The 19,977-nt window shown below is 46.5% G+C and overlaps 1 protein-coding gene across 4 annotated transcripts in view; it reads left to right on the plus strand.

The window, feature by feature from the left end:
- Positions 1–1,602: 1,602 nt before the first annotated feature.
- LOC142579955 (lysine-specific histone demethylase 1B-like) overlaps positions 1,603–19,977 on the plus strand; it is a 101,494-nt gene continuing 83,119 nt past the window's right edge. The window contains exons 1-6 of one of the 4 annotated variants that reach the window (XM_075690642.1): positions 1,603–1,676; positions 7,975–8,184; positions 10,156–10,245; positions 12,282–12,507; positions 17,710–17,751; positions 18,960–19,101. In XM_075690642.1, coding sequence (XP_075546757.1) covers positions 7,997–8,184; positions 10,156–10,245; positions 12,282–12,507; positions 17,710–17,751; positions 18,960–19,101 — 688 coding nt within the window. In that variant the 5' untranslated portion in view covers positions 1,603–1,676; positions 7,975–7,996. Of the gene's footprint in view, positions 1,677–1,843; positions 1,930–2,179; positions 2,277–2,502; positions 2,833–7,974; positions 8,185–10,155; positions 10,246–12,281; positions 12,508–17,709; positions 17,752–18,959; positions 19,102–19,977 lie in introns of those variants that run through there. The other 3 variants (XM_075690638.1, XM_075690641.1, XM_075690639.1) reach the window with 3 other exon arrangements.

Below are 19,977 nucleotides of genomic sequence, written 5' to 3' on the forward strand. Positions count from 1 at the left end.
AAATTTTTTTTTTCCTCTCCTGTAATGGCCCTCAAGTGAGGGCTACAGTATTCCTAAATAAATAAATAAATAAATAAATAAAGATGCATTAATATGCCGAACAAAACTGAATTTTCTTCGGAATAGCTGCAGGCTACCCCGTTCTGAAAGGAATAAAAGATGGCGGCCGCCGATCGCTGAGACGCTGGCTACTCGCACCTGCCGGAGAGCATGGGTTTAATTGCGTATAATAAAACTTCTTGCGTGGCCGTGTAACGTTTTCGAGCCCTTTCGGCACGCTTACCACCTCATTCTGCCAACTCTTCTTTGCTGAGGGTCAGTTTTAGCGTCATTCTTAAGCTTCCGTTGCATGCCGCCGTGACTTTCGACCAGCCACCACAAGCTAAGTAAGGGAAAGCCGGCCAATCGCACACGCCGGCACCACCCTGTTCATCCGGTTATCGATTTTCAGTGCACTGGCTCGGCCCCAGTGAATCCCTCTCCACTTGAGCGTTCTCCTCGCCTCTTGTCAGCCAATTAGATACGACAAGCCGCTCAGTTTAGGCAACGTTATTCGTTTTTCAAGCAAACAAAAGTGACCACCTATGAGCGAGGAGAGCGTTTGATTGGTCTGTTCAGACTACCCTGCGCGTGATTGCCCGGTGCTTGCGTCGGTGGTTACGCAAATTTGACGTCAGGAGATTGGAATAGAAACATATTGGAATAGGTTTACGTTATAGGGCCCCTGGAGGCTTACGAAAAGGGTTCTACTTAAATTGAGGACGAAGCAACGAGCTATGGAAAGAAGAATGATGGGTGTAACGTTAAAGGACAAGAAAAGAGCAGATTGGGTGAGGGAACAAACGCGAGTTAATGACATCTTAGTTGAAATCAAGAAAAAGAAATGGGGGGGCATGTGTAGGACATGTAATGAGGAGGGAAGATAACCGATGGTCATTAAGGGTTACGGACTGGATTCCAAGGGAAGGGAAGCGTAGCAGGGGGCGGCGGAAAGTTAGGTGGCCGGATGAAATTAATAAGTTTGCAGGGACGACATGGCCACAATTAGTACATGACCGGGGTTGTTGGAGAAGTATGGGAGAGGCCTTTGCCCTGCAGTGGGCGTAACCAGCATGATGATGATGATGATGATGGCCGCCACATCGGATTCAATCGCGTTGCGGCATGCTCCCTCCTACATGGAGGCGGTCCCTCCTGTTATTTCTTTCTTCCATGCCCGGTGTGTACACAGTATGCAGGAAATGCGAGAAACTACAGGACAAAACAATGCAAACAGAAGGCAAGTATTTGCATGATATGAATTAATGAAGGATAATTACGAGAATTTTGCGAAAAAGTCGCTGGTTCAAACAACAAAACACAATCGATTTTGCATTATGTGTCTCCATTCTACGGCGTGCACGCAGTCGTAATTTAATAAAACCTCACAATATCTTGGTATTAGCTCCTGCCCTCTTGTTATTCTCTGCCATTACGGGCACTATCACAACCAACCCGTGGCACGTTCTGCGCGTACCCAAAATAAACAATTATGTATTTTGTGTGCGTGTACGGGGTGGGGGGGTTGGGGAGGGGATTTCTCTTTCTTTCGGTAGTGTCTGGGTTGCTCACCCGGCACACTCAGCACAGTCCTCCAGCAGTTTCAGCAATCAAGGCGCTGCCAACCTGCATCTGAGGTAATACAGAGCACGTTTCACAATATGAAGCCTTCTAGATCTTGTAATTGCAATATGTTGATTTAGCTGTCATGTACCAACTTCAAATTTCGTGCCAACGGCGTGCGGCGCCATTCCCCTTCGACAAGAAGCGCACGCCGCATCGGTTTTTCCCTACTTCGCAAACAGCCAATATGGCGGCCCTCTCGGCTTCTTCTCCCGCGTTGGACGCCGCGTCAATCTTGCCGCTGTTTTCTCGATCAAGCCGTCCCTAGTACGTATTCATGCAAGCTCCCTCGTTTCTACTAGTGGCGGTGTCAAAGTATCCTATGCTGATACAATTATCGTGTCAAAGCAGCGCACGCGGAAAGAGGAAAATGCGTTGCCGCAGACTCATTTATTTTTTTTTCTTGCTTCCGCGCGCTCCTTGGCGCGGCATTTTGTTTCTTTTTTAAAATATTTTTTTGTCGGACCAAGATGTCTATGCCGACCCGAGCCGCGCGAACGCTTGGTGTGCCGGCGCCTAGGAAACGGTAGTCGACCGTCGTAGCGAGCGCGATTCAACGAACACTGCAACAGCCCGAACGAGTGTTTCGAACGGCGACGGTCGCCGTTGCTTTTGTGTGTATTTGTCGCAAACCCGGCCTGTCAAAGGCGCCGCTCATATTTTTCCTGTTTCTTTATTTGTTTTTTTTTATTTTACTCGTGGATTTTGGTGTGTATTGTGCCATTGCAGTATCCGTGTGTATTACGAGGCTACTTCCGAGGCGATCGTAGAACCCGCTAGTTCTTTGACCTTTCGTGCCTTCTCTGGCGTTCAGCGCTTTCTTTCATTGACGAACTGGCGGGCGACACAATGCGCAAGCGCCAGAGCACACTTTCTTTTGTCTCGAGAGGCTTTGCGGCACGGCCGTTCGGAACGATTTGTGAGCAGGCCTTGCCTGCTGCGAGGCGCCGCCGATTCCGTGCGCGGCCAAATGCGTCTGTTCTCTGAAAGACACATCTCTGGCGTCATCCATAGGCCGCTGCTTTTTCGGCATCGCTGGGAGCAGCGTTCGGGCCACGCGAGTCCTTCCTCGCGAAGCTAGGAGGCCGTTAGCCGCTGAGCACGTTTTCTTGCCATTCCGCGTGACCACGAGTGCTGTTGGCGTTTCGAAAGGCAGGTCGGCCGATTTCGGTTAGTTTGGCTCACTAACGGCTCGTGCCATTTCGAAGTGTTGTTCGTAATACTAGAAAATGAATCGGTTAATCCTCGTTAATTTTATTTTCTTGGTTTTTGCTACACAGCTATGAAAGCGTAGTCATAACTTGGTGTGGTGTCTGCTACTGTAATGAAAAGCGCCTACCGCATTTTCTTCTGCCGCAAGCACACTTTTCAGAGAAGCTACTGTGGAATTATGTTCGAAACTATCATGGCACATCACACCAAAGCGTGCAGAAGTTCTGCCAGTAGTTTAATGGTAGGGTACTGGTGTTGCCAGTGCCGTAGCTATCACTAACTTTTAGGTTAAGATAACTGCAGAAACTCTTATTCTCCCCAAGAAAACATCACATTGCACGGGTCACAATGCCACAGCGGTCCCCAAGTGTCAGTCGGAGGACTGTGTAAAATAATATTCTGTTTTGTTAATTTAGGCACTGCGTGATTTCATTTTGCATTCGTATAGTTGTGTTTCTGCCAGCTTTAATCAACATTTGGGGAAAGTGTGCTGATAAAAATTGAAGCTGTCAGTGTATGAAGTTTTGAATTTAATCTTCACTATTGCAACAAAATGCCCTAAATTGGGAGTGGTTTAATTTTAACCACACTTTTGATTGCAGCGCTGATTTAGATCAACTTCCTGTCTCGAGAAAAGCAATTATGGCTTCTCACTAGAAACCTAGCCAGCACCTCTGGAAACAAGCAGCTAGTTTAACGTGCTCACTTGCTGCATATTTTTTATGCTTTCTGAGAGATATGCCTGTTGCCTAGATAGCAAAAAGAAAGTGGTCTGCTTATCTGATGGGCTGCACAGCCGTGTGGTGCAAGCACACGCTCCTCACACAGGCTGCATTGTAACGTGCATTGATAAAGAGCAGGAAAGACACGGTGTAGCCTGGTAGTAGTCCAAAGTTCGACGAAAACTCATCAGGTGAGGGTGATACATTGTCAAATAAACTAGCGCTCGCCTAACGTTCTAAAGGAAATAAAACACAAAATGACATTTCAAGATTGCTACGGGTCCCTTGTTCATATTGAAGGTGAGCGCAAGATTATGATGCATCCTGCATAGGTGAAACTGGGAATTTTAAAAGAAGGATTCAGCACCACCAGAACGATGTCGGGAAGGGCAGTGCAAGTTCAAACGCCTTGGCTGATCATCACATGGCTACTAACCACATCATCGATTTCGATGCTGCGAGCATAATCGCGACAGAAAAGGGCCTATCTTCAAGACTACTCTTATAATCTTTACATACTCAAACGACTAGAAACGCGATTAACCAGACACAAGGCAATCTCCCTGAGATATACATGCGCACTCTGCGCCAGCTAACACATAAATAATCGCCCCCTCCTGTGCTCATCTTCATTGTGAACAAGGGACTCGTAGCGCTCTCGAAACATCATTTTATGTTTTGTTCCTTTAGAACCTTAGGCGAGTGCCAGTTTATTTTAGAACAGTGTAGTCTGGTCTGAGATGCATGCGGCTGCCCCTGAAATCAATGTGGTGTGCAACCAACCTTGGATAGTGTGGTGTTTGCCTTCTTGTCCGAGCAGATATTTGACTTGGAATAAGGAATTGAGAACATTGACATGTAGACAGTCTTGTTCCTGTAACGTGGTCAAAGACGCAGATCTATGGGACATAACCAACCGAACAGTGGGGTTCTTGGTTGACTATGTAGTGCAGTCATAACATCAATTTTGCATGGTTCAGATAAAGTGGTTGCATATTGCAGTGTTTATGGTAGAAGAGCTGTTGCTGTTTCATTGCCGGATTTAAGAGTAGAGGTGCTGTTAGCAGTGCAGTACTGACACTTTAGTTTTACTGGTGTTGGCATGGAGTGGCAAGTGTGAGAATACGACACCTCTTCGTGTTTCTTATATCGGCCGGGCTTATTAGGGTAATCTTGTCACAATCAGCCTCATCTTAATGCAAAGAGGGCATGTGCAAGTCACGTTGAGGACAAAGATGAGCACATTACTGCATCAGCCCTACGTATTGTAACCCTGTTTTTTGGCATTGGCATGCATAACATATACTGTTCCACCTAGTAAAGATGACCTTGCCTCTGTAGATGCAATAACTGAGAGAGAAAAATGTATTATATTAGTGCACTGCTGTTCTGAGGAGCCTGCATTGCATTGTTTTCCACTAGATAGCAAGTAATAATAATAATAATATCTGGGGTTTTACGTGCCAAAACCACTTTCTGATTATGAGGCACGCCGTAGTGGAGGACTCCGGAAATTTTGACCACCTGGGGTTCTTTAACGTGCACCTAAATCTAAGCACACGGGTGTTTTTCGCATTTCGCCCCCATCGAAATGCGGCCGCCGTGGCCGGGATTCAATCCCGCGACCCCGTGCTCAGCAGCCCAACACCATAGCCACTGAGCAACCACGGCGGGTTTAGATAGCAAGTAGTACAAGCTTTCACGCAGATCACTGATTGCCTTATTGTGGTTGCCAAATTCCTAGCAGTGTGGTTAGAGTGTTGTGTCATGCTTTGGAAATCTTGGTTTGCCGATGTGAAGCAGGCGTTGCATCAAGTTACATCAATTCGTGTCAGCTGGCAGTCAGGAGCACAGTTCACAACTTTGTCACCTGGCTAACTTGTGCAGTGCTGCAGAAAGGCAGCTTGCTCACGGGAGTAGACGTCATTGCACACTGTACCTTAAGCTGTATTATGCATTGCCTTTTCATTGTGTGGGTCTGAGTTATATTTTAACTGGCCAGCAACATTTGGCTGAAGCAAGGTTGATCCCTAAGCTAGAGCAGTTGATACCTGTGCATGGCGTCTCGAAAGTGCTCATTAAAGGTGTGCCCGGTTGTCTCTGTAGATGTGAAGTCACTGATAGAGAGAAATGGTGCCATGCAGTATGGCTGCATAGCTTGAGTAGTTGTTCATCAACCACCCTTCCACGTTAGTGTCTAAACACCTTGTGTTTTGCCCTTCCACACTAACCTCGTGATGCCACTTCAACAGACAAACCTTTACATGGATGCAGTATTACTATTCCTTGCATCATATTCCACTTGGGATTTTCTTCTGAATGTTTTGGATTAAAATTCAATGCAAATGTTTCAGAAACAGCAATATGCTTATGAGATAAGTGATGTTCAAAACATGACAGCTAGGACATACTTCCAGTGTCTGCATGGCCTTTGAGAGTGGCTTCCATGACTATGAGGTATCCACCCTGTCTGGGAATTAGGAATGTGGACACCACCTATACTTGAAAAATCTATCAAAACCTCATTGATCACATGTCTTTTCTGCATTAACTTTCCATCAGCCAGCTGGCAGGGACCCTGCTTTTCTCACTTACATAGCCGGGGCATAAGTTTGTGGCCTAACTGCATTGGCTTGTGACTCCTAGTTGCAATAGGAAGCTGCGGTGTGGTTTAAAGTGACACATGTGCACAGTTGTCACATGTAGTAACATGTCCAGGGGTTTTTGTAATTTTCATTAACTTGCAATTAACTACTCTGGGACTCGTTCCCATGTTTCTGCACCGAAACTTTAAAGAACTATTTTGGGAAACGTCTTCTACCTTGCTGGTTTCTTTAAAACTCGTTTGTGTGTGCAATGTTCTTGTGCCTTCAAGTTGTCATTTAATACACTCTCTCCCTATCTCCCTGTCATTTTCAATAAGGCAGGTCAAGCACACAAGGAAAATGATGCCGTAGCAACTAGCTCAGATCCAGACCCTTGTTCAGTACATCCTTCTCTATCATTTACTGACTTCCTGGTTAGTTTACTTGTTGGAGTGACTGCCCAAAAAAGTGGTAGTATTGGGTTAGATCCCAGCGCCTGAATAAATTTTTATCCAACTGAAAAGATAGCTTCATGAGGAACTCTTGCAGGCCTCATATGTAGCCCAATGCTACTTTTATGTGGATATCAGCCTTCCCTTTCATCTTCTGTAATTTTCTGCAAAGCATCTACCCCAATTTACATGATGCCCGCATTGTTGTTTGTGCCCCCACTTCAATTTCGGTGCTGGTTTGTTGAAATGCAAGTTGTGAGGTAGAGTGGAAGCTAAGCGTTTGGCAGAATTGCCCGTCTGACTGAGCTAATGAATTAAGGTTTTAATAACCTCTTAAACCAAAAAATGGGGTTTATTCAACCTAGTGTTTCAATGCCAATTTGGTTCACTCCTCGGGGGTTAAATGATGGATGATGGTGGAATGCAACTTTGCAGAAAATGTTTATAATAAAAGCAGAGGGTTTCACTTAGTCTGGTAAGCTTGTTCTCCCAATAGGGTTGACGAACCAGGATGATGAAGGTAGGAGATGTGTTACGTGGATTTGGGGTGGCAGTGGCCAATGCTGAAGACGGGGGAGGCTGCAGTTTTTTGTGTTTGACCTTTTAATGCAATTAGCTTTCTTAGCCTCCTTCAGCAACTTTGTATCTGTCCATCTATACTCCATCTGACAAGTCGCTTGCAGCACTGCCAAAGGTACGAAGCGTACACGGGCAGTATCTTTGTGCAGCGGGGCGTAGTCCTGGGTGTAACTGTCCGATTAATGGCAGTACTACAGAGCTTTGATTTTGCTTGGTGCATGGCATGTTACACTGTTACAACACTTGGTGGCACCTTTGCGCACGCACGTCACATGCCGTGAATTCAACAGCCACGGAGCAGACGACGTCGCACAAATGAAACCCTTCTCGAGGGGCATTTGGCCTTCCTATTGGCTCCACAGTGTTGTGACCAACTTGTGAGGTGGGGTATTGTTAGCTAGTGTCTTCATACTCTTTCCAGTGACCCAGGTTCTCTGCTCACTTGGGCCACGGTATCTGTTGGCTGCTGCTGTCATGCTCGCAGACAACAAGCACCACTGGGTACTTACACTACACAATTACACACATTTACACAATTACACACAATTACACAATTACACACACTAAGTGTGTGTAATTGGAACATAATCATTAAAACCTCTCATAATAGTGAATTTCCCCATCGCCAAATTACATAAGAACCACCACTTGAATGCTAGTTGCATTAACATAGGTGTTCATCCCCAAGGGATTCGTTTCCTGGCTGTTGTTTTTTTCCTTTCTGTGGGGTTAACGACCAATGATCCCGAATTGTCTTTGCAGGAGGACGCAGAGTGCCAGCAGGATGCCCAAGCGGGCGCGCATCAAGAACAACGGCGAAGCGGCGCCGCCTCCGCGAGCCTCTCCGCGGGTGGCCAAGCGTCAGCTGTTGAGCGGGCAGCCGGCTGACGAAAACCACACGATGGTGCGCAAGTGTGAGAAAGTGAGCTGCCACGAGACCAGGCCCAGCTGCTTTGCCCGCACCTCTAAGAGGCAAGCCCCTCCCCCCACTTTTGCGGACTCTTGTAACCGAGTCTCTCGGATACCCAATCGCCTAGATTACCCTTAAACCCTTAAAGGCTAACTGAAACAAATATTTTGGACCTCGTAGAAAGCCTAGTATTATGTAGGGTAAATATAGAGCAGTCTTTGTGCAAAATTTGTCTGCATTTGAAGTATGTGTGCATCTCAAAAAGCTAGCAAAATGAGAAGTTTTTTGACAGCAAAACTAAAAGTGCACTGAAATGACACGCCACCCAGCACATTAAGAATCGGCATGGCTCCTCAGCTCGGTCTCTAAGACTAGCCAGGGCTTGTGGCACATTGACAACCTCAAAGGCAACATGCTGGAATTTGGGTCACGTTTACATCCACTAACCACTAGATTCACCCATTTGAAAGCTGTTAACAAAATTAGTCAATTACAAGCCATGCAATTTTGCCAAGGTATCTTCAGTGCTATGTTCTACTCATTTGTTACCTATTTACATAAGCAAAGCACCTCCTAGTCGACTCCAAGTTGCTCATTGAGGTACAAGTGAAATGCAGAGTACGAGACAACTACCGGATTGCTTCAAAGGAAACCTGTTGCATTTAAATGCAAACTTCTTCTTTGAAATTACAAAGAACTATTCATTAGGAAGCAGGGCCGAAAAAGAATGGGCGCCTGATTGAAAGAGGGTCCTTGACCCCATCCACTAGCTGCAGTACCGCGAGTTAAGTTTGTTCTTTCCTCCTTGAAGTCGACCAACGTCTCTTCAAGGTGATTATCGGCGTTGATGAACCAGGAGGCAGGTTGGAGGCAACAAAACTTGAAAATATATTGCAACGAAAATATTTACACAGTCAAATGCAGAGCTAGAAAAAGAACATTGATGCAAAGCACACAAGTAAACAGCGCCTTGCTCTTCTACTTTTTCTTAAGTTAAAGCCTAGGACAACTGTCACTACATAAGACCAACCGAGTCTCACTGTTCTACCACTAAGTGGTTACGGCCCAGACTAGCGTTGCATCGTACAGAGTCATACTGGTCTATCAGGTTTAGAAATTACAGCCTATACTGAGGAACAAACACCTCGTCTCGATTGTTACAGAAGAAAGGGACAAAGAAAAAGAGTGGTAGAACTGTTAGCCCATCCCACACAAGCAGTTGCCAATGAGAGTTGAAAGTTTGTTAAGCCACAACCCAAAGGGTTGGCCTTACTCTCAAAAGTAAATGTATTGGAAAACAACCCTGTTTTCCTCCTTCCCACAACTTCGTTTCCGTCACTGACCACATTTCCATGTGGTCAGTGATGGCCTCATTAAACACGCCAGGCATGCACGATTTATTGAGGCCATCTCGAACCTCAGCGGCGTTTCCAGCCAGCAGGGGGCTCGGGCGCTGGTGTCACACCGTGTACCGCAGTCCCCCCCCCCCCCCTCAATGTTTTTCCGCATGGAAAAATAATGACAGTTGGTGGCATCCGGGCTCGGTGTTCTCAAGACGACGTTCTCCGAATGCGATCTCCGCATGCGCACCGCGCCTATATCTACGGCGCGCACTGCAAGTTGTCACTCAACACCGCGCGGGCTCTTCTCAGCGCTCAAAACAAGATACACGTGGCTGCCGCCCGGACGCGTAGCGGAGTGGACCCCCGCTCTGTATGCGCAACACGTGGTCAATATTGCTAGGCCCCTCTAAACTTTGGCGGCGTCTGTAACCAACAGGGGACTCGGGAGCCAGCGCCACAATGTCGTGTACTGCCGTTTCACTCGAGGTTTGTCTGCGTGGACCTATTATGACCATCGGCGGAATGCCAACCCCATCGAAGCCCTGCTCATTGAACGTAGACGGCAAAGTACAAAAAACTGGCTTGACTCATAAAAAAAAATGCTTCACAAAAAGAAAAATTCTTGTCAATATTTCTTTAATTCATTTATTCCAAAAACTCTCATCCAAAAAAATAACTTGTTACGTGCAGGTGCTGTGGTGATGGCTACACTTCCCGGTGGTACCATCTCTCGTCGGGTGAACATTTCTGCAACGAGTGCTTCGACTACTATTATCGCAGGTAACAACACCAAGTGTGCTAACCGGTGTGTGCGTGTGTGGTTTTTTTGTTATAAGGCACTGGTGAGTTTACTGAACTGAAGGGCAACCTAACTGTTCACGAATTCAGGCTGACAAATGTCAGTGCATTAGTTACCATGGTTGCTTACTTCTGATAGGTGCATCCATGCTGGTGATTTACAAAGGGGACAAGACCAACCGTGACTGGCTACCAAGAAGCGACTTACGGCCACTGCTCTCCACACAGACGAGTGAGACCTGCCCGGCGAATGGTGTCTTTCGCGTCTGCTTGCACCACCATCGCCACGTAAAATAAGCAGCAGCATATGCAGACATTCTGCTCGCGTACCGCTAATTGGTTCGGCAACTCTCCGACTGCAGTCGCGCTACTGAAAAACTGAACCAAAACAGTCCTGTTTTGGCCATTTGTGACCAGCTTTGTCATGTGACCTCCGACAGTTGCCGGTGTGAATGAGCCCAGAGCCTCTAAATATAGGGAAAGGGAGGGTAGCTGAGTGACAAGCTCTTCCATGCCACGTGTAACCAACAAAGTTTCAGGTGGTGACTGGGGTCGTAGCCACTTCTGACCAGCTGCTCACACGTGGCAAGAGATGCAATTTTGAATACAAAATGCATTAATAATTAAATGGGAGGCGTACTACCTCATATTTCTAAAGCTTTAGAGTCTCTACCACATGCTTCTTACGCTTGAAAAGGCTATGCTTAATAAGTGTGAAGGTTGGGACAGACTTATAAGATGTTCTGATTTGATAAAGTTGGTCTCGAAGCGCTGGATCTGGCATCATCAACATTGCCCGGACATTCTTACAGAGCAAAATTTGCTGATGTCATGTACAATGCTCCTAAAGAAGAAGCAAAAGAGTGCTGCACATGTTCCCCTTGGCTGTGCCCCTGCGTGGCAACTGAAGAGATACCTGCAGTAGATTGAACGAATGCATCACAATGCCCCCACTTGTGATGGCATGGTAGAAGTTAAATACTGATTGGGGCCAATTGTTTCCACACGGCAAAGTTGAGATGACGATGCTAGGTTTAAGGACGGCGACAACCAATCTATATGGTGCCCCCTTTTTTATTATTGCAATGGAAGGCTAGTCCGAGCGTGCAGTCCGACAGTTGTGTGGCAAACGTTGTGGAACATTTTTCAACAGAATTTTTCCTGTCTGCAGCCGCATTTGTGTTTATGAACTCATACGCTGGAAATAGTGATAGGCAAGCATACTAGCCATCTATGCTAGCATTGGTGGGAAGCAGACAAGTGCAGCCTTGGCTGTAAGGAACTCGTATTTTGTTTATCAAGGCATTGTTCATGCAATGGCATTGTCTCATGGCGAGACCACAGAACTCAAGGTACTTACTCGCAAACTTGCACATGTAGAATACAATTCTGCAATTCCACTCATTGCCACGAAGGCAGCGCTGCTTATTAACGTAAACTTTTTTTTATAGAATAAAGTAAAAACACCTGTACTATAGTATAAAGGCTGCAATTTTAAACACTGCATGTGGTGCACGCAACCGACTTATATACAGTTATCTGCAGTAACATGGTCAGCCCGCAGCTTAAGTGCAAAGGCTTTGCTGACAGTAGTGCAACATACCGTCTTTTGCAAATTTCTGTGCCAACTTAAAATTTGCAGAGGAGCTTAAATTTCTGTTTAATAGAGATTAACAGATAAACAATCAAATACCGCACGCATGTAGCAGTATTCCTCTTTAAACCGTGAACAGCGGGCTCAATTATATCACTATAAATCACGGTGTTTTATCTTCCATCAAAATGTCGCTACACGTTTTGCCCGGTTATCCGTCCTATTAAAGCAAGATGTTTGAAGCCGGTCGGACGATGCTTAAATTCGTGTACTAATCCTCGTTCCCATGCTGGATGAAGCGCCGTACCAGTGGCGTGCATCGACACCAGCACCAGATTTCCCCCTAGTAATTTTAGTGTGGAACTCCACAGGGTTTGGCACACATGTCGCGGCCTCATTGTTATTGTCCTCCTCTGCCCCTCAGTACCAAGCCCGGCTACGTGGAGTACTCGAGTTGGCGGGAGCACTGGTCACACAACGCCCGCTCGGAGGCCTCGCTTCGCCTCTTCATGGCCGACCAGGTCCTGCCGTTCTGGGCACAGTGCGTGCGCTGTCGCAAGTGGCGTCGCCTACCCAAGGGGGACGACCTCACACCGGAGTTCGTCGACTCGTTCACCTGCAGCGACATTCCGTCGTACGACGACAGCACGGTGGGAGCATTCGCTTATTCCGAATCCCTGATGATTGTTAACCCTTTCTGAGCCACTGACGAGTCTACAGTCAAACCCGACTTATCGAACCTGTTTGCATTGAATTATCCCTTATGTCGAACTATGTTTAACATCATTCTCTTAGAGTGAGAACATATAGCAAATGATACGGCTAGATTGAACAAAAATGGCAGCCACTACCGATACAGTAAAACCTTGTTAAGGGGGGACGCGGGTCTTGAAATCACGAAATATGGTCAAAAATGGCAATTTTCAAAAATTGCGTTTTTGAAGTCTTTAATGTCCCAACTATGCCTCTACAAAATATTATGGCTCAATTCCTACTCGAAGTAGAAAAAAAACGGCAATTTAGAAACGTCGGTGAGCCGAAATTGAACGCCAAGCGCGAAGGTTTGCCTCATTTTCAAGCTGCCGTAGCTCCGCGCGACGCAAACCGATCGGCGCCATCTTGGTCTCGTTTGAAAGCTGGTTTCCCGCTCTCCATTCTGGCGCCCCTCGGCACGCTGTAGACCCTCGTGCAGCGGAGCGAGCGGCACCCGTTCTCAAGCGGGAAATCGTCGCGAGACAGCCGCTTATTGGGTGAAACGGGCGCCTCCTCGAGGGCAGCCCTCTGATTGGCCGTGACGCATGCTTCGCCTGCCGCGGCCCTGCGGCCGCGTTGTTCGACTCCTCCGCGTCGTCTGCTTTCGCCTGCATGCACGTCATTTTTCGCGCTCCTCTTTGTTTCCTAGTATTTTTCGTTCTGCCTTTTTCTTTATCGTTCTTGTAGATATTTTGGCTATTGAGTCGCTTCTTTTAACCACGAATTTCTTGCTTTTGCGTGCCTGGTGTCTATGTTCCGCGTGTCACGATGGCGCGAGACGTGCGCTTGAAAGCAAGCACGCGAAAAGCAGTCAGCAAAAAGAGACACGCATGGAATAAGAAGAGCGCGACATCGTCGAGAACTACAGCTTCGGTGATGCCGCAAGCTGCTGTGCCCTTGGTGGATGCGGCTGGACTGAGCTCGCCAACAACAGCTTCGCCGGAGGACGCGGCTGAACAAACCCCATCGACGCTAGCTTCGCCGGTGGACGCGGCTGGACAGTGCCAATTGGTGTCAACTTCGGTGTTACCGCAAGTCTCTGCAGTGCCGGTGGATGCGCCTGGACTAAGCCCGTCGAAAATGCCAACTTTTGAGACACTGCAAGTCGCTTCGGATTCCGTGTCGTCGGTAGCGGCCGAGCCGGCTGACCGAAGCCTAACGTCGACTTCGGCGTTTCCGCACGCCGCTTCGGTGCCGACGGACGCGGCTGAACCAAGCTCGCGTGCTGAACGCTTTGACATGGTGTTTTTCACGGAGGCGGAGTGCGCGGGACACGAAAAAATACGCAGACAACATTAAAACTTCATTGGCGAAGAAGTCCGCGACTTCCCGCAAGTTCAAGCTAATGAACGTCGGCACAGGAAGTGAAGACGACGATCGCGGCGCAGAGTACATCATCGTTGATCTCTCTGTGCTAAAGAAGCTGTTTGCGTCCTCAAGCTGCAGTAAGTGTGGGTTGGCCACTCTCCAACTCGCAAAGTGCAGTGAGAGAGAGCAGTGAGAGAACCAGCAGAGCTGTTGCAGCACAGCTTGGTTACAGTCCTGGGAGCTACCTCATTCGTAGGAGCCTTGAAAAAGATCAGAGGCTCTGCAGGTCTGATAAAAGTCACACCAATGCTGAAAAGGTGAAGAAGAGGATGGCCAAGAAGCACAAGCCTGACAGAACCCAGGACTACTGCCCAGGACTCTTGTGAATGTGTGGCAGATTCAAAGAAAATAGCAAGTGACTTTCTGAGCTCTATATTTTTATTTTTTTTTTGTCAAGTGCCAATGCAATACAGAGGTTTTCACAATCTTTACATGAACAGATTTCGTTGAGTTTGGTGTTATTGTGTTCAGTAATGACTGGGCTGCATGCTAAAGCATTAAATTTTTCCATGTGATAGGTAAACAAAAGGGGTAGAGTAAGCAAAACTTTGAATGCAATTTTCTCAGCTGTGCTTTTTCGATCAAATGCCTTTGCCTTACAGAACTTTTCATAATGTTTGCATCAACTGATTTTATTGAATTAGGTATCATTTTTTTCAGTAAGACCTCGGCTACATCCTAAAGCTTTCCATTTTTCATTAAACCCAATAGACTAGCAATTAAGTCAGATGTAAGCTAATTACTCCCACATTGTTTTTTTCTTCCTACTTTGTTATTCATTCATGACCTATATGATGACTTTTTGAAAATTTCTTTAGCTTTAGGATGTGCAGTGGGCCCTTGGAAATGACAGCTATACTTTAAAACTAGTTTTTTTTAATTAAGAAATTATCATAATGGCCCGTAAGAAAAGACCTATGTGGGATGAATTATTTTGCAATATCTTCATTTCTGGATGAGATATATAAAATCTGGATATATATTTGGGATCAGCATTCAAAGATACATCTGCATGCCAATTTTCAGAAAGATATGTTAAGAAATAAAAAAAAAAGTTTTCAAGACCCTCATCCCCCCTTAAACTGTACCCGCTTATACAGTTTTTTTTTTTTTTTTTTTTTATGTAGTAAAGTCAAATCCCTCATTCAGTGGCCATTTAACATAATGTGTTTTGCATCTGCATGAACCGTACCAGCCAGCTTATTGCGTATGTATTGGTTAACATGTAGCGTTTCCTGTTTTCATCTCGCAATCACGGTGGTGGGCCGTCCCCATTGTGCAGCCCGGCAGAACAAGCCTCAGAGATCAGAACAACGGCCTCCAAGTGCCCTGTGTGTTTGCACGTGAAGGCACGTCAACATCAACATCATTTTGGCACCATGCCAGAGGGCATTGTGGTGTCGGGCTGAAGCCCAGTTAAAAACACTGGGTGTTCAGCATAGAAGAAAAATTGGACATTGTTCGTGCTTTCGAACATGGCACGAAGAAGTCAGTGCTGGCATGCGACAGGGATCTACCACTGACTGCGGCGTGCAGCATTTGGAGTGCGAAGAGAAGTTGCTTGGCAGCTCTGCTGTGACCGCGAAAAGATGTTGGCTACAAGATTCGACTTATTGTGGTCGAGAAATCTAATTCGTATCGAGCTTGATCGCGATAGAAAGTGGCCATGTCATACAGGTGCGAGCCCATTTTGTCAGTAAAATGCTGTTACAAATTGTATGCGTGTTTATGTTGTCCAATTTTTTCGGACGTTTGTACCTAATTATGCCCTATATCAAACTGGTGGGTGTGTTTTTGCGAGTTCGACACAACCGGGTTCGCTGTATAGTCGTCACCAGAATTGGTACCAGTAAAGCTGATAAGTACAGTAGAGCCTCGTTGATATGATCCCATTCCGTATGATTTCTTGGCATCAGCGTTCGTGATCGAGAATGCAAAAAATGACCCAGTTCAGTTACGCTTCTTTTTTGCAGGTTGATATGTTCCCAGAAAACACAAGCTTTCTACGCTGAAGTTCAGTAACGTTCAGTACATTGCCAAACTGCGATCGTATTATGCGTTTTCCGGCCACACGATTCCATGTAAAAATGAAAAGTCACTAAGCATTCAATTGAGAACAGTAGCCTTTTGGCGCCGCCGCTTCCCCGCAGTAGTTGCCCGCCTGTGTCACGTGCAAATGTCGGTGCCCACTCAGTTTCGTATTCCGGTACCAGTAGATACCCTCGCGGGTCGTCACACACTGGATTCACAGTCATCACCACTAACCCTATTCTGATAAGCGTCTTTACCTACCTGTGTCGCTGCACGAGTGGCGTGCTGTCATTGGAAGCGTACTGCACGCTTTTGAAAGGCGATAACGCAAACGTTCCGTCGGTTCCTGCTGCAGGCTGCACAAAAGTGAGCCTCATGTTTCGCTCTGGTGGCATCGTATTCTGGTGAAGCCTACCAGCTCGATTGCAACAGAACAACAACATGTGATGCTCAGGCCTTGCCAACTGATGCCTGTGGTACCCAGAACGATTCGCACCGAGTGAGCTCGTCTAAACTTACCGCCGAAGTGCCCGGCCCAAAGAGGCTGCAGACCTAGATCGAAGTTGAGGAGCGCAAGCGTAAGCTTGCTGAACCCGCAGGAATGCATGTCTTGAACCGTCTCATGCCGCAGCGATTTGTGCAATGCTTCGCATTACGTAAATGTCAACTACAGTTGAGCTTGCCAGTTTCTTTAGTCATTTCGGGGCGCACGATTTCCTGGTCAGTACATTTTGTCATTTTTTTTTTCCCGAAAATCTATGAACGAGGTTCCACTCTGTATCCATCAGCTTGACCCTAGTTAGTTATTGACACCAAGTAGCAATGCTTGTATGTTAGTGGCATTGTGTAGAAGTCTGTCTCTTTATAAGCTGCTTGAATGGTTACATTGGAAATTTTGTAAAATGTTCCGTGTTTTCTGTGGTATGAAAAGGGTTAACCCTTGGTGGTCACGTGTCGGGCTCCTCCCAACATGCGAAAACGTCCATTCCGCTTAGATGTCAGGAAGTGCCCCACAGGTGTGCGTGCTCACATTTGCCGGCTGTTTGCCTTCGTAGAGCTAGGTTTCGAGGGCTTTTTCGACTAATAAGTGCACTTTGCTGTGTCTCCAGATGAGGAAAACACTTTTTTTTTGTCCATCCTATATGCTTGAAGGGATCCTTGTGCGATTTGTGACACGAAGTGCTGACAGGAGGGCAACATCTGTGCATAAGTTTTGCGGACAGATTTCACACGAGTTCAACAAATCGGAAGATAAGTTTAGTGCCATGGAAATCTTCAGATCCTAGGCAAATGTCTTCGGACAAGGGCACTCTAGAAGAAAGCAACAGTGAAGGACCCTAGACTCACAATGGAAATCTTGGCCTCCACACTCGAGAGTGCTTTGAGGGCAACCACGCAGTGCTCAAGTACTGTTGGGAACCTCCAGAATAAATAAATATTCTGGAATAAATCACTTAAAAACCGTAAGTTTACCTGAGCGTCTTTCCTGCTTCACATCTAGATGGGCAAAAATGGTCCCATACCGGGATCGTCGCAAGTTGGTTAAGTGCGCGTGACCACACAGGGTTAAATAGGCTTCCTTTCAGATAAGGGAAGTTAGGCAGTGTGTTTTTCCATAGTGATCACTTTTCCTATGTACGCATGTCCTGTAGCTTCTGCCTTTCTATCCTCACTGTCTTCTTTCTCTCTCATGTTCACAGGAAGACACAAAAACTGACGACTGCTCTGTTCCTGAAGACCCGGTGAGTCTCATTTGTCATCCTTGACGGCATTCGCCCACAATTTGAGCTTAGGCCACTTATAACGTAACCGCTTTTAGTTCAGGACCCAATATACCGTATTTACTCGCATAATGATCGCACTTTATGGTCAGAAAAATTGACCCAAATTCAGGGGTGCAATCATTACGCGAGTTAAATTTCCCGCGAAAAGAAAAAAAAATATATTTTTCGTCCCGCGTTTGCTGCGGGATGCGGGTGTTGGACACCAAAACAAAAGTGGCGGCCGGTGGAGCCAGCCGAGTGCGCCAAATGCTATTTTTTTTCTTCTTCTCATGAGTACATTACGTGCATTAAAACAGTTTCTTCCGTATCAGTAATGAATAATATTGTTAATATCGGCAAGTTTGCGGCAAAACGTAGACATGTCCACTTTGAGGGGACAGAAACAGATGGGCGCGCTTAGCTGCCAGTGACATAGAAACATAAGGCCGGCGTGCTGCGGAAACTGCGGCATCTGTCTTCACTACTATCCTAATACGGCACGTTTCCGCTAAGGGTGGGCGAATATCTTAGCTGTGTTATAAGCATCAGCGTATGAATAGGGTACACATTTAACGTATCGGTGTAAACGTGGCTACTATCATTGCCACTCGCAATCTGTTGCGTGCACGCAAGTGCAGATGAAAAGAATCGCAAGGCACCTTTTTTGTTTTTGTTGAGCACAGCCATTATAAAGCCTACCCATAATAAAGGCAAGCTTGGTTGTACCTATTTTTGTCACGGAAGTGCGGAAAGTGATGAAAGTAATGAAATTAGGCATCTACTTAAGAATGTTTGGTGCATGCAGACCGCTTGGCTTGTCTTGAAGAGTTGTTCGCATAGAATTCGACAGATGGTAAGCGCGTTAATTATTAGCTAGACTTGACACACGACATATTGCTGCGGCAAGTTCGGGGTGCGATCATTACACAGGAAATTTTAAAAAATCAAATTTTGACGACAAAATTCAGGGGTGCCATCATTACGCAAGTGGCGTAATGATGGCGGGAGCTGACCTGTGGTTAACACATTCACTGTCCCCTAAGTTGCACCGAGACACACTGCTAAGTTAATCTTTTGAGATGTACCAGTTACAACTGGGTTACAAATTTTAATCTAGCCATGACAAACGCCGAAAGTGTCCGCTCACTCGTGTGTGTTCTCATCTACCGGCGGTGACATTTGTGCAGAATGCTGCGGCCGCCATGCAGCCCGAGTGGATCTGCACGCTGACGCAGCCGCCATTTCTCATCGGCTCTCCAGCCCAGCAGTTCCTGGGCGACTACTTTGCCGACGGGGTTGGAATGAGTCCCTCCTCCGAGAGCCCCAAGGGTAAGCCACATTTCACCTCTTACTGCCAGGCTGGGCGAGTGCAGTGTAGGATCTGCTGAAGGGTTGTGTGGGCGAATGAAACGGGTGCACAGTAGAATTTCAAAGTGACTAGCGCAGATGTAATTATTTACCTGTTATCACTGAAGGAACAAAAGTTCACGGTCACCAGTCAACGTTTAGAATCTGTGAAGCAGTATGTTTATCTAGGTCAATTACTTACCAAGGACCCTGATCATGAGAAGGAAATTTACAGAATAAAAATGGGTTGGAGTGCATACGGCAGACATTGCGAGATCCTGACTGGAAGCTTACCACTACATATAATTGAAAAGAAAGGTGTACAGTAAACCTCATTAATACATAGTCAGCCAGGAACGACGTTTAGGTACACACTAAACGATGTACAAATTAACTGCCAGTGCCAATTTAGAAGCTGCTTACCAGCCGGAAAAGGACTACATCACGATGCTCTCAAACACACGCACTCAGACAGATTTTATTTGTGGGTAGGCAGCAAAAAATCTGCGATCTTCACTTGTCGCCGTGGTGGCCTTGCCGCGACATCGAACTCAGTAAGGCCGCGAGCAAGTTTTTCCACGAGGCCTCACTTCTTGGCGAAGGCTCGCATGACACTCATAGCACGTGCCGCGTCAGGCAATGAAGGGCCGTCGTCCACTTTCACATCGTCATTGTCATCATCACTTTCACTTGAAGATGGGCAAGGTGCGACGACAGCAAAAATGTCGCTATCCGGCAACTCCGCAGCTGTACATCAACTTCTCAGTTAACATAAACACGACCCGCCACAGCAAAGACCATTGAACGCCACAACAGCGAACGCACTGGCGGAATGAAGAAAAAAAATGCCTGCAGGAA

This window comes from Dermacentor variabilis, chromosome 4, assembly GCF_050947875.1.
Source record: "Dermacentor variabilis isolate Ectoservices chromosome 4, ASM5094787v1, whole genome shotgun sequence".
NCBI lineage: Eukaryota > Metazoa > Arthropoda > Arachnida > Ixodida > Ixodidae > Dermacentor > Dermacentor variabilis.